The 14227-nt window shown below is 50.1% G+C and overlaps 1 protein-coding gene across 1 annotated transcript; it reads left to right on the top strand.

Annotated features, from left to right (window-relative positions):
- Positions 1 to 1188: 1188 nt before the first annotated feature.
- MGST2 (microsomal glutathione S-transferase 2) lies at positions 1189 to 11408 on the top strand (the record flags this gene model as incomplete). Its single annotated transcript, XM_084246373.1, has 5 exons — positions 1189 to 2084; positions 5276 to 5375; positions 8307 to 8377; positions 10728 to 10809; positions 11276 to 11408. Exons 1-5 carry the CDS (start codon positions 2027 to 2029, stop codon positions 11406 to 11408), a joined length of 444 nt encoding a protein of 147 aa, XP_084102499.1. The 5' UTR covers positions 1189 to 2026.
- Between the last annotated feature and the right edge of the window lie 2819 nt (positions 11409 to 14227).

Raw genomic sequence — 14227 nt, 5'->3', positions numbered from 1 at the left:
AGCTCCTCTCCTTAATGGACCCAATAAAACCTTTGATGTGCTTTCATTGTGTATTTGCTCGAGAGGCAGCTTTCTGCCTGAAAAAGTCTACCTTTTGACAGGAGGTCCGTTATATGCTAAGTACTTTCCTAATCCTTTATGTGCTTACTTAACAAAGACGGAGAACACGTCTTCAGGTGCCACGTGCTACATGAAGTGCTTTGTGCACGTTACTCACTCCAGCCTCCGAGAGGCCCTGTTCCTCTAAATTTCCGTTAGCCCTCACCAGCCCCTCTGGTCAAACTGAGGCTCAGAGAGTGGGGGGTCCTGCCCAAGGCTGTGTCCTCATGAAGTGTCCAGGCAAGGGCCTGTGTGAGGGGCTCCCTCCATGTCAGCTGGGGTGGGGATCGGGCGAGGGAGGGGCACCAACTTTGTTTTGTGGGGATCTACATCTTTAGGAGCAAAAGGCTGGTGTTGACAGAGGGGACATAGAGTGATGAAAGGTTCTGGAAGACCCAAGACCCGCTGTGGGAGGGACTGTTCTTGCTGGGGACATTTTCTTTTCTTGTTTCTTTTAAGGATTTATTTATTTACTTATACAAGTACTAGGTACAGTCAGAAGCGTGGGAGGGTGAGAGGATTCACCAGAGCCAGAGCGGGGAGCAGAACAGGCAGAAGGACCGAAGGACACTGCTGAGGGGAGCAGCGGGCGGCAGGAGAGGTCTGCACGCCATGTGGGACCCTCGCCAGGGGCCAGGCATGGAACTGGCACTGCAGAGGCTGCGGGCGGCTTCACAGCCCAGCGCTCAACTGCTGTGCCACCGGGGAGGCCCACCGGGGACATTTTCTGATTGTGGAGGGGCCCTGGGCCCAGCTGAGGGTGATTTAAATATTGCCTCTCTTATTTCCTCTGGTGCCCTCTTCCTTCTCAGAACACAGACCCTAGTATTTTGGTCTTGTTTTTAAAGTGAGACCACAGTGGGTGAAGGCGACAGTGGAACAGCTTGCCACAGGAGACAGCTGTGGACTTGGGTTCAGATCCTGGGTCTGCCTTTTATGGGAACAAAGCCAGAATCCATTTAAATTGGCATTTAAACCTCAGTGGGGGGCCTCCCCGATGGTGCAGGTGGTCGAGCGCAGCACTATGAAGCTGTCCGCAGCCTCTGCAGCATGAGTTCGATCCCCGCTGGCTGCCGAGCAACCCACATGGCGAGCAAATCTCTCCTGTCTCGCCCGCTGCTCCCCTCAGCAGTGTATTTCGTCAGTCTGCCTGTTCTGTTCCCCGCTCTGTCTCTGGTGAATCCTCTCACCCTCCCACACATCTGGACTGTACCCCTGCTCTTATATAAATAAAAAACTAAACTTAAAAAAAAATAAATCTCGTGCCTCCCCGGTGGCGCAGCGGTTGAGCGCTGGGTTGCGAAGCTGCCTGCGGCCTCGGCGGCACAGGTTCGATCCCCGGCTGCTCCCCGGCCACCGGAGGAGGGTCCCACATGGCGCGCAGACCTCTCCTGCCGCCCGCTGCTCCCCTCAGCAGTGTACTTCGGTGCTTCTGCCTGCTCTGCTCCCCACTCTGGCTCTGGTGGATTCTCTCACCCTCCCGCGCTTCTGACTGTACCCAGTGCATGTATAAACAAAACAAACAAACAAACAAATAAATAAAAAAAAAAAAAAAACATGCCTCTATAAAAAAAAAAATTAAAAAAAAAATAAAAAAAAAATAAATAAAAAAAAATAAATCTCAGTGGGGTTAAGGAAATGCTTTCAACCCCTCACTTTTTCCTCTGGAGGTGAGAAAGGTCTCAGCAGGGCCTTGGAGTTGGGGAGGGGGCTAAGGTGTGCAAGAAGAGGGTCTCAGTGCAGGCACAGCTGCAGGAGGCCTTCCAGGCCTGTTCCAGAGCAAAGGTCACCCGCACTTTCAGTGGCTTTTTTTTTTTTTTTTTTTTTAGCTTCCTACCCAGCTTTGTTTACTTATAAGGAAGGTCAGCTTGTTATCGTCCTGGGATTTCTGCAAATAGTTCCGGGTGCCAGCGAGTCCCGTTGAAAGATGGCTGGGCATTCAGTCTTGCTGGCTGCCGTCTCTGTCCTTTCTGCCTGTCAGCAAAGTAAGAGTCCCAGGCAGTGTGTGTGTGTGGGGGGTGGGGGGAAGTTGTGAGGTGTGTGAAGTATGTGTTGTGTGAGGCATGTGATGTGTGCTGTGTGCATTTGGTGCAGGTGGTATGTGTGCGTGGTGCGTGTGTGTTTGATAGACATGGTGTGTGTTGGGGTGTATGTGGTAGAGGGAGGGAGGTGGCGTGTTGTGTTTCACACTTACTGGGTACTTGTTGGTGGCCTTGGTGTTCCTCAGAGCCCAGTCTGCGCAGGCTCATACCCAGGCCCCTGGGGACAGGCAGAACTGCCCAGGAGTTGTTCCCCTGGGGGCAAGGTGGTTCCAGGAGCTCAGAGATTCTGCCTGCGGGTGGTCGGGCCCCAGCCAGTCCCAGGAGCCCGGGAGCACCCTGACCCAGAGCGGACCTGGGTGTGAGCTCGAGCTCGGTGTGTCCCCAAGGCACACTGTCCTGTCCTCGGCCAGGGCTGCGATTTCTCCATCCGATTTTCCTTAATGTGTTTTCTTAAATAAACTGCCAGTGGCACATATGATTATCAGGTTGAAAAGATCTCCTGGCGAAGTATGAGCTTCAGCTGAAAACCTCACTCAAATTTTAAAGCCTCTCACTAGGACGGTTCAGAATCTGCATTGTTTGGTTAAATTGAGGCTTTTTCCCAGGAGGGAGGTCACAGTGGCTCAGTTCACCACCAGGTGACCTGACATAATGACAGGAGGGGGGCACTGGTGAGCGAGGCTGCTTACTCCTTACTAAGACGCAAGTGGGCTGGCACTGGGAAGCAGGGCTGGGCTGTGGGCTGGGGCGTGGCAGGGACGGGATAACCCGAGGCCTGAGGCACGCCCGCTCAGTGTTTCTCTAGCTAGTCTGGTTAGTGAACGTGCAAAAATATTAGACCATCTGGCACACATTTTGTGGTTTGATTATTTCACCAGCAAAATGGGTTTATTCAGAAACAATAACCAAAAGTGAGTAGGGAAGTGTGGACCCCCAGGGAGACACGCACACCCTGGCCTAGAACAAAAGAAGGTTCTTTTTACTGAGGTGATGCCGGTGTCCAATGGTGTGTTTTAGGGATGCAGGCTGGCACCTTTTCAAATGTATGTTACCACCACCCCCGCCACCAAAGCATCAATCACCCCGACCACAGTCCGTGGGGCCTCCTCCACCCTTCCCTCCCTCCTGCCTGAACCCCCTGGTAACCTCAGTTCTAGTGTCATTCTAAGAATTTGTTTTGGTTTGGTCTGTTCCTTTGGGTTTTTTTTTTTTCCCTCTTTGCATTCCATATTTGAGTGAAATCAAATCATGTGTTTGTCTTTCTCCTTCTAACTTATTTCGCTTAATACAATTTCCTTCCAGTTCCCCCACGTTGCCACATATGGCAAGATTTCCTTTTCTCTTTTACAGCTGAGTAGTATTCCACGGAATATAATACAGACCACATCTTAATCCACTGGTCTTGAACATCCTTGGACGGTGAGGTTGTCTCCACATATTGGCTCTTGTCAATAGTGCTGTGATGAGCATAGGGGTGCATGTGTCTTTCCGAGTTAGTGTTTTCCTATTCTTCAGACAGATACCTATGTGTGGACTTGCTAGATCTTATGATAAGTCTATTCTGAATGTTCTGAGGATACTTTATATTGTTTTCCAGTGGGACTGGAAAACAGTCCTCATTCCCGCCAACAGTGCACAAGGGATCCTCACATCCTCAGCAACACTTGTTTTTGGTCTTCCTCATCTCCAGGGAACCATGGACCTGCTTTATGTCCCTATAGATTCATTTACATTTTTAAAAAATACTCTTTTCAAGATTCATTTTTATTTATTTATGCACACAAGAACTGAGGTAGAGGCCAGATGTGGTGGGTGGTGAGAGGTTCCACCAGAGGCAGAGAGGGGAGCAGAACAGGCAGATCTACAGAAAACACTGCTGAGGGGAGCAGTGGGGAGACAGGAGAGGTCTGCTGGGCCGTGTGGGTCAGCTCCCTGGCCGGGGAGCGAACTCAGGCTGCAGTGGCTGGCGATAGCTTGATAAAGCTGAGACTTTAATTTAACCCCTGCGCCACCAGGGAGGCCCTCATTTGCATTTTTAAGAATTCTATTTAAATGAAATTATACAGTAAACTTTTTTTTGTATCTTTCATTCAGCATAGTTTTTCTGAGATTCATCTAAGCTGTTCACGTATGGGTAGTTCATTCCTGTTTATTGTCGAGTGATCACCCGTTGTATGAATACACCACGTAGACCAAACCAGCTCACTTGTTCATAGACATCTGTGTTAGTCAGGGTGCCCCACATAAACAGAACCAATAGAACCACCCCCCCCACAACACACACACACTTTAAGAAATTGGTTCATGCAGTTGTAGGGGCTGGCAAGTCTGAAATTAAAGGAAGTTCTAGAAGACTGGAAGCTCCAGCAAATTAACGAAGCCTCTTTAGTCTGCAGACAGAATTCCTTCCTCTGGGCCACCTCAGTCTTTTAAGACCTTCAACTGATTGGATGAGGCCCACCCACATTAACCAGAATAATTTTTTTTCTCCAAGTCTATGGATACAAATGTTAATCACATCTAAAAATCACCTTCACAGCAATATCTAGACTGGTCACTGTGGCTTAGCCTAGCTGACACATAAAATGCGCTACCGCAGAGTCTTTCCTAACCTTTGCGGTTACAAACAAATCGATTGTGAACATTTGCGTGGAGTCTCTGGGTGCTCGCGATTTCATTTCTCTTGGGGAGATGCCCTCAAGTGGAATAACTGAGTCACATAGTCCAAGTACGTCTAATTGAGAAATTCCTTGCGGACGGTTTTCTAAGTGGTTGTGCTTTCAGGTCCCCGCCAGCGGTGCGAGAACGTTCCAATCACTCTCACAAACTCGCCTGTCTTTAGTTTTAAGCATTTAGTAGGTGGGTAGCGGCACCTAACTGTGGTTTAAATGTACTCTCCTAATGAACAGTGAGGTGCCACATTATTTTTTAAATAATTTTATTTTATATAAATCTTACATCATTTTTCATTTTTGTATAATGTATGCATTTTCGTTTTGGTTATATTCCCCACACAATTCCCACCCACTTTTTCTGACCCAAATCCCTCTTCTCTTCCTGCCGCCCCCCACTGTAGTGTGTCTCTGCTCTATAGAGGTGCCACATTTTTAATATCAGTTCCTCTTTGCTTGCAGGTTACTTTGCTTTGCATGTAGGAAAAGCAAGATTAAAGTACAAAATCACAGCCCCTGCCGTCTCTGGGTCACCAGAGTTTGAGAGAATATTCCGTGCACAGTAAGTAACGCTCCTGAGCCTCTGGGTCCCCGCACCTGCCATGTCCACATGTTCTGACGGAGGAAGGGGTGCGGAGCAGAGGCCCCCTAGAACTAAGTGCCGTGCCAGTCCAGGACCCTCCCTAGGGCCCTTGAAGCCTGACATCTCCCGGCGTGGGAACACTCCACCTACCTGAGCAGAGCACCTGCCAAGGAGGCTGGCATCTGGGGAGGGCAGGGCCCTGCCTCCAGAGGGGGTGCCTTAGTCAGAACCCCTCCGGCCAGCTGAGGCTTCAGCAGCCTCAAGCTGGATGAGGTGCGCTCTCCGTGCCTGTCTTCCTCTCTTCCTCTGCTCTCGAGAACTGAGGCCGGGCAGCGCGATTCTCTGCTCAGGACCCATTTCCTAAAGGCAGACACCGCAGCTGGGCCGGCCTCGTGCCATGTGTGTCCTCAGCGTGTTGCTCTCCCTGTTCTGGCCTCCTCAGGCACACACAGAATGTTCCTCCACAAATACCGTGAGTCTGTGGCAAGACTACTCCACCCCGCAGCTCGGCTCTAAAACACATCCCCACTCACGCAGCGCTTGGCTCCTGGGGCGCTCCAGGGCTCGTCCCCATGTTCTTGGGTGAGGCTGGCCTGTGGTTTCCTCTCTTGTGGGGTCCTTGACTCCTTTTATATCAAGAATACACTCGTCTCACAGAATGAGTAGAGAATTTTTTTTCTCAGAGAAATTTAATAAGAGTGGAAGAGTGTGTTCCTTCAGAGTTGAGAGAATTTGCTTGTTAAATGACATGGAGCTGATGCTTTTTCTTGTGGAAAAAAATTAGACTATGGGATTGAATTTCTTTAGTGATTGTGGGACTATCTGGGTTTTTTACTTATGTCTTGAATCAGTCTGGATAAGTCAGGGTGCTTGATGGTTGGATGAAGAAGATGTGGTTACATACGCAGCCTTGAGAAAGGGAGAAATACAGGCATTTTCAACAAAAATGGGGGGGATTTTGAGAGAATTATGTGTAGCAGAGTAAGAACGATACAAAGAAATATTGGAGAGTCACACAGCAGACACTTCGTTAACGTAAAGCACTTTCAAGAACTTCAGTAAACTTCCTGGGGACTCTGAGGCTAAGTTGGGGGGGACAGGACGCAGGGGCTGGGGATGAGCAAAGCCAGTTTTCTCCCTCGTTCATGGGGACTGCAACCTGACACCCACTTTTAGGACTTGATTTAATATCAGAATCCAAGCTATCAAATTTCCTTAAATAACCTGAAGGCCTTCAAGTCCAAAAGTACACACATTAAAGTATCCCAATAATTACAAAATTATGTTTTCATCCTTCTGTATTCCTGGGGTCCAATTTTTACTCTAGCAAGTCTGTGTGATAGAAGATGACATCTTCCTAGGATTTTAGAAACGTGATGGTACCCTCAAAGAAAAAGATCCTCTGCGGTTCAAATTCTAAATTGTTACTCCATTGGTTTCAGGCTAAGTTGAACCCCCAGGCAGCAGCTTGTCAAGTGTGGACTTACCCCCATAGGGAAGGCTGGGCAGTGGGTGTTTCTTAGGAACTGCTTCTTGGCTTGCTCTGGTCCTGTGGCTCCCATGGGTGCATGCTTGTTGAGGGCTAGGTGTTTGGGGGAACCTGGTCCTCAGGTGGCAATCCAGATGTGCAATCCAAGCTATTCCTCGGAGCGAAGCTGGGAGCTGAGGATTCCTTCCAGCTGCAGGAAGCTGGGCTGGGGGCTGGGGGTGGTGTTTCTGGTTAGTGTATCTCCTGCCTGTTCAGTGGGGGTATTTTCTTACCTGCCCCCTTGCTAGGAGTCACTCAGCCAGGTTCTGTATTTCAGAGGGAACTGCTCCTTGAGGCCCTGTGCACTTGGTTGTCTGTGGGTGGCGGGACATTCGGGAACTTCTGTGTTGTCATCTTTGTTACAAAAACAAAGGAAAACACATTTTTTAATTAAACAAAATCACTCACAGGGACTGGGCTAGAGGACTCGGGTCTTCAAGAGACAGAATCAACAATTTCTGGGTCAAGTGCCTCATAAGCTTAAGTACTCAAGCTTGAAGGCCCATCTAAGGTCGCAGGATCATGTAGAATTCTGCAGGCCGTGACTCTTCTACTCGGATCACCTCAAGACTTCATTACAAGTCAAAGCACTTGGTGGCTGTGATATTGTCAGCCAAGGGCGTCGCCAACCGGGCCAGGATCACCGGGGGTGCCATTCAGGGGGGAGGATGAGCATAATTCATTTTTTCCCTTGGCTAGGTGCAGATGAATTAATTATAGTTCTCAGAGAACTATTCCCTTCTGCTTAAAATAGCGTCAAGATTTCCTTCAGCGTCTTCTATGAATAGTGGCAACCTGACTCGATGGTAGGACAGAGCTTTGGAATCTGGAGGAGACGTGGTTGCACTTTCTCTGCAAAGTGCAGTGGGCTCGGCCTCATGGCTTTACCTTTTGCCTCTGCAAGACGGGACTGAACTGTGCTCAGTTGCTTTCTCATGAAGGTTTTAGGGGAATGATTTAAAGATCATATTTTAATGTGCTGAGTAAGTCAATTGGAAGGCAATGGATAGGAGGGGATGTGGAGGGAGAAATCCATTTAGGATCAATTGTGTTATTTTTTGGATTCTTTAGATAAGACACCAAATGATCTTTAGGCTCGGAATCAGGACATCTTGAAGCCTGTGTTTGGAAAACTGCCACGATTCATTGCGAGCACCGGCCACTGGCTCAGAGGAGAGGGGTTCCTGGCCCTCTTGGAGGTTAAACAGTCTGAGTCCTCTTTGGGAAGACTCATTTTACCTGACAGGAGATTTAAGTTCTTGATGTAAACTCCTATATTATTTTTGTAAGAAAAGATTGAACATTTACCTCTAGAATAAAACTCATTTTTCTGGAGTAAAATTTTCTCTTAAAATAACCCGTGTCTTAATTTTTTCCTGCAGGCAAAACTGTGTGGAGTTTTACCCGGTGTTCCTGGTCACACTGTGGATAGCTGGATGGTATTTCAACCAAGGTAATTTTAAAATACTGTCAACTCAGTGCTAATGGTGACTATGGTCCTCAGAACTACTAAGAGTAGATATGAAGGGGCCTCCCTGGTGGCGCGAGGGGTTAAGACGCAACCTATGAAGCTATCCGCAGTCACTGCAGCACAAGTTTGGTCCCTGGCCAGGGAGGTGACCAACATGGCGCAGCAGACCCCTCCTGTCTCCCCGCTGCTCCCCTCAGCAGTGTATTTCAGTCAGTCTGCCTGTTCTGTTCCCCACTTTGTCTCTAGTGAATCCTCTCACCCCCTGCATCTCTGGCCTGTACCCCAGCTCTTATATGCATAAATAAATAAATCTTAAAAAAAAAGAGTAGATATGAAGCCACGTGTCTGCTGATCCTGGAAATTGTTTAAAACAGAAGAATCCACATCTGTGTGCTCAAGGGCACTGTGTGCTGACAGACTAATGTGGCTTCATTCCAATTTAATTCAGTAATTTTGAAAAACCGTGGAACAAACTCTAAGCTGGGCACACCAGGATACAGACTATGTGAGTGTTGTCTTCAAAGCTGCTACCCTAATTCTGATTTCCTGCAGGACAGAACACAGAATGAACAGCCACTCTCATCGTGAGAGCTAAGGTTTACTGGGCACTGATTATGCACCTGTGTGCTTTTAAGTTTTACACATTAAGTAGCTCTTACAGGACCAGCAGCCTTCCTACGAGGGTCCACGTTCCTACTTAACAGAGGAACAACCTCAAGTGCAGAGAGGTTCAGTGACTTATCAGACTTCAGTTTTGCCAACCTAGGAGAAAGTTAGCCTTCAGGAATGGAGCAGGGTCCCTAGATACTCACCCCACAATTCATACACTGAAGGCTACCAAGGACATAGTTCTTTTGTTATATGTAGCAATCCTACAACTTCTTGGTAAGGGGTATCCCAAATACCCCCCAAATACCCCTTTCTATTTGGTAAGGGTATCCTAGTGAACTGAGGGCACCCCCAGACTCCACATGCCCCTCAACAGGGGGTCAGACCAGCTCACCTTCCTTAGTTGGAGAAATTTTACCCCATTTTCTTTCTGATAAGCTCATTGCCTGTTCTTGGTCGGACACTTGGTTGCCACAATTTAAACAAACACTCCCCAGCTGTTTCAAAGACAGCCCCTTCTATCTCGCAATTTTGACTGTCACGGAAGGAAATTCAGATAAAACTTCCCTTACAGAAAGTCTTAACTTTATCCCAACTCACCGTTTTTGTCCCTGGAGGGCGTGGAAAAAAAGCCGTTGTTGTTCCTTGTCAGGTGAGAGGCATTGGCGGCTAAGAAGGTGAGGGCCCCTTGGTAGCCTGCCTTCTCTGCCGCTGGGTTTCACAGTGATGGGCGGGACAAGGCCGACTGCCCGGCAGGAAGGGTTTCTGGGTTATCTGGTTTTATTTTTCTTTCTCATGTGAACTAAGTCACCAACTCACTGCCCCGGATGCGTCCCAGCAGGCCTTGGGGAGTTACTCCCGGGTGGGGCGTTTCACCACCAGGCCAGGCATGCTCAGAAGCTTCCCACCTGCTGACTCCTGCTGGCCATTCTCACCCTCAGGCCCCAGCCCAGGCACCTGCCCATCCCTCACTATCCCTCACCGCCTCCTGGGCGGCTTCCTCCCTCCCTGCTGCCCCAGCCCATTCATTTTGCATCCCCATCAATAATGTGAGCGGTTCCTGGTTCACCAGCGCTCTGCCTGTCAGTCTTTTTATTTATTTATTTATTTATTTATTTATTTATTTATTTTTAAGCTTTATTTATCTATTTATACAAGCACTGGGTACAGTCAGAAGCGCGGGAGGGTGAGAGAATTCACCAGAGCCAGAGCAGGGAGCAGAGCAGGCAGAAGGACCCAAGTACTCTGCTGAGGGGAGCAGCGGGTGTGGCAGGAGAGGTCTGCACACCATGTGGGACCCTCGCGGGCGGCCGGGGATGGAACCGGAGCTGCAGAGGCTACGGGCAGCTTTGCAGCCCAGCGCTCAACCGCTGCGCCACTAGGGAGGCCCCTGTCAGTCTTTTTAGACTCAAGCCACCGGGGGAGGCGCAGGGGCTGTACAATAATGACATGGTGGTTTTCAGCTGTAATTTGCTGATGGAGAATGAAGTCAAGTTGTCATGTGCTTATGTTATGGGTGCATTTATATATCTTCCGATGTGAGTTAGCTATTTAAATATTTTGCCCATTTGAAAAATAAAGTTGCTTTTCATGATTGATTTGTCAGAGTTCTCTGTGTCTTCTGGACACAAGTCTTTTGATAAATGTTTTGTGAGTATGTTCAGTTTTCACACATTGAGAGACTGCCTCCTATTCCGTGTCGTCTCTGTTCTACCTCCTCTAGTTTTCGCTTCTGGCCTGGGCCTGGTGTACATGTATGCCCGTCACGAGTACTTCTGGGGTTATTCAGAAGCTGCTAAAAAGAGGTAAGGAGAACCCACAATCTGGCGTCTGGGCACAAATAGCCGGCTGGAGCCTGCCCTTGTGTCCTGCCCAGAGTGTGTTTGTAGCAGGTCACGTAAAAGTGACCCATGTGGCCATGGGCCAAGTCTCACCAGATCATGTACAAGGAGGTGAGACCGGAAACTGCAAACAGGAAACCACGCTCCAGATGTGCCGTTTCCAGCATCTTCCACTCCTTGCCAAAATTCTGCAATGCCTCCAAGAAGTTACCAAGCAGATCACCCTGCCCAGCCTTGCTAATCCTTGACTGTCCAAATGAATCAATTAACTCTGTGGCCAGGCGTCCCTTGTAGCTTGTGTGACGAGTCCCAGTCTTCAGATGGCAGAGGTCGTGGGTGCTGTGGGCACTGCGGATGCCGGGCAGCCACCCAGGTGCAGCGCTTTGCTGTGGCCTAGAATGTCAGCTGCTCCCCTGTGTCTGCCCCGCAGGATCACGTGCTTCCGGTGGAGTCTCGGGGTTTTGGCCTTGCTGACCCTCCTAGGTGCCCTGGGTATTGCCAACAGCCTTCTGGATGAATACCTGGACCTCGACGTTGCCAAGAAACTGAAGAGGTCCTTCTGATTCCGCCTCCCTTGCTCCTTGATGCGCAGAAGCTGTTTTACCCTGAAGGTTTTATGGGGATTCTGCTTCAATTAAAAAAAGCAAAGTTGGGCCTCCCTGGTGGTGCAGCGGTTGAGCGCTGGGTTGTGAGGCTGCCCGCGGCCTCTGCAGCGCTAGTTCGATCCCCGGCTGCTCCCCGGCCACCAGAGGAGGGTCCCACATGGCGCACAGACCTCTCCTGCCGCCCGCTGCTCCCCTCAGCAGTGTACTTCGGTCCTTCTGCCTGCTCTGCTCCCTGCTCTGGCTCTGGTGAATTCTCTCGCCCTCCCGTGCTTCTGACTGTACCCAGTGCTTGTATAAATAAATAAATAAATAAATAAATCTTAAAAAAAAAAAAAAAAGCAAAGTTTTATTTTCTTGCACCTCCCGTGTCTGGTGGGGCCTGGGCTGGTGCCCTGCGCCTCCCGTGTCTGGCGGGGTTTAAGCAGGCGGCTGTGGTGACCCGGAGCACGGTCGTTGGCCGGCACCACACAGACAACCTCGGTTCACTTTCTTGCTCTGCAAAATGAGGTCGACCTCATCCTCTGCAGGGGCCTTAGGGAAACGGCGTTTCGAGCATAGAGAACATATTTTAACATCACGAAAACAACACTGTCAGTTTTCCCAGAGAAAGGCGCATGGCCTAGACTCCGGTGTGGGCATCTTTCAAAGCTGTTTATCAGCTGTGTGTGTGTGTGTGTGTGTGTGTGTGTGTGTACACAGGGCATTACAAAAGCTGTGAATAATAAAAAGAGAAATAAAGGCCAGTAAGTACTCATGCTTCCAGAAGAGTAGGGGGGACCTGCGCCTACACCCCAAACAGCAGCGCTTCCAGTCCCAGGGCACACTGAGCGCACGTTGATCTGGGAATGGGGTGTTTAGATGCGAGTCCAATTCCCTCCTCGCCGGGAGTTTGACTCTGGACCAGGCACCTCATCAGCAGAGGTGGAGAGGCACAGAGGGCGGGGTCCAGAGCCTGGGGGGCTGACCTCTTCCGATACTCCCCAGACCTCTGCCTCAGTTTTCTCTTGGGTAAAGTGGGGCTAATACTCATCAGTGCCGTGATCCTCTGGTCTTTTCACTTTTTACTATTCCAAAGAGTTGGGGTGACTCGGGTGGTGACGTTGTGTTTCCTACATTGCAACAACACACAGCTTCGATCCCAAGGCACGGCCAGATAATCAGATCCTAGGAAAGTGGCAACAAAGCCCAACTTTCCAAATCTTACATTTGAGGATTTTCAAACAGTGTCTAGTTTGCTTCTAAATTGGAATTGTTTAAAGACGTAATGATAAATACACAGAGTTTGAACAATGTACGCCGTCAGCAGCTTTGTGCTTTGAACCATCCGCATCACAGGAGCTGCTGCCTTGGTGTGGACTGTTGGCCCGAGGTGCCGCTTGCTTATTTCCGTTCCCTGACATGGCTCCAGGGAGCAAACCAGCTGGCCAGAGAGACCGCGTTTGCACTTTGCCGGATGCTCTGATCTGTATTAGTAAATTGATTTTATTTTTGGCAATTGGATTCATTGCCTCAAAAAGTCAATGTCATGAAAAAAGGGGCAGAGGAGAACTTTTCAGTGTCTTAAGAACCCTAAATACCCAATGGCGATGTGTGTGTGGGGGGGTCAATCCAGCCCTGGCTAGAAATAAACAGGGTGGCAGTCACTTGGGGTGATTTGAACACAGGGCAAAGGTGACCGTGTTGGGGGCCTCACATTAACCGTGTCGGGTGCTGTAACGATACTGTGGTCAGGGAGGGGCAGCCTGGATCTTGGGGTTGTGAGTTGAGAGGAGGCTGGAGATGCACAAAAGACGTGTGTGAAGGAGGGAGGCCAAGTCTCAGCGGAGCTGAGACCTGGCCGGGGGGGCTGTCCTGTAGACACGCTGCCTCCTCCGCCTTTTCTGGTTATTTGAAACTTTTCATGGCGTAAAGCTTCAAACCCTGAAGGAAGTGCAAACCTAGAACCGGGGTCTTGGTAGCTGTCTGGGTTGGGCACTGACTTGGGGTCCAGGTACGACCAGAGCCCGGCATTCGCCTGCCCCCAGCAGTCCTGGGGGTCGGGGCTTGGGCCCAGGCATGTGGTCGCTGCCTCCACCTGTTGCTTGACGCGAGCCAGGAGTCGGGAGGCTGGTCCGCATGACACCAGCGAGGGAGCGGACTTTAGAACTTAACAACAAAAAGGAGAATAGAGACGAGAACTGAAAGGGAAAGCGAGAGAGAAAACAGGCAAGGACTGGAAACAGACAGGCCTCCTGGGGCTGGACGTGGCGGGTGTGGTGGAGACACGCTGCTAATGACAGCTACGGAGCCACCGTTCTCCACCCGTCTTCTCCAGAAGCATCTTCCGCGGGAGAACGCCACAGGCTGGGCAGCTCCTCCAGAGGGCCCGGCACCCCGCCACCTGGGCCGAGTCTTCCTGGGGAGCGCAGGCTCGTGGTTTCCATTATCCCGGGAGGCGGCTCCTTTCCCTCTGCGGCCTCCCCCCCACCCCTTCCTGCCCAAGTGGTTCTGCTCCTGCCTGCGCATCCCGGAGTCTCGGCCCTGCCTGGGGCTCTCTCTGGGTGGTTTGTGGGGTGTCAGAATCACAGCCTATGTGAATTGGGGGCCTCCTCTTCCTCAGTCCATGCGTGCTTCCCTCAGGCTGTATGCGTTACAGTTCCCCCTTGTTTTAGGTCTGTCATTGATGACTTTTTCATGCTTTCATGGCCCCTATATCTGCTCAACCCAGTTTGGAAATGTGCTGCTTCCTGACGCTTCTAACTCTTCTTGGTGGGAGTCCAGGGCCAGCGCTCCGGCAG

The sequence above is a fragment of the Talpa europaea genome (genome assembly GCF_964194135.1).
Source record: "Talpa europaea genome assembly, chromosome: 10".
In the NCBI taxonomy this organism is placed as follows: Eukaryota; Metazoa; Chordata; class Mammalia; order Eulipotyphla; family Talpidae; genus Talpa; species Talpa europaea.
This window is presented reverse-complemented; position numbering and strand designations above follow the sequence as displayed.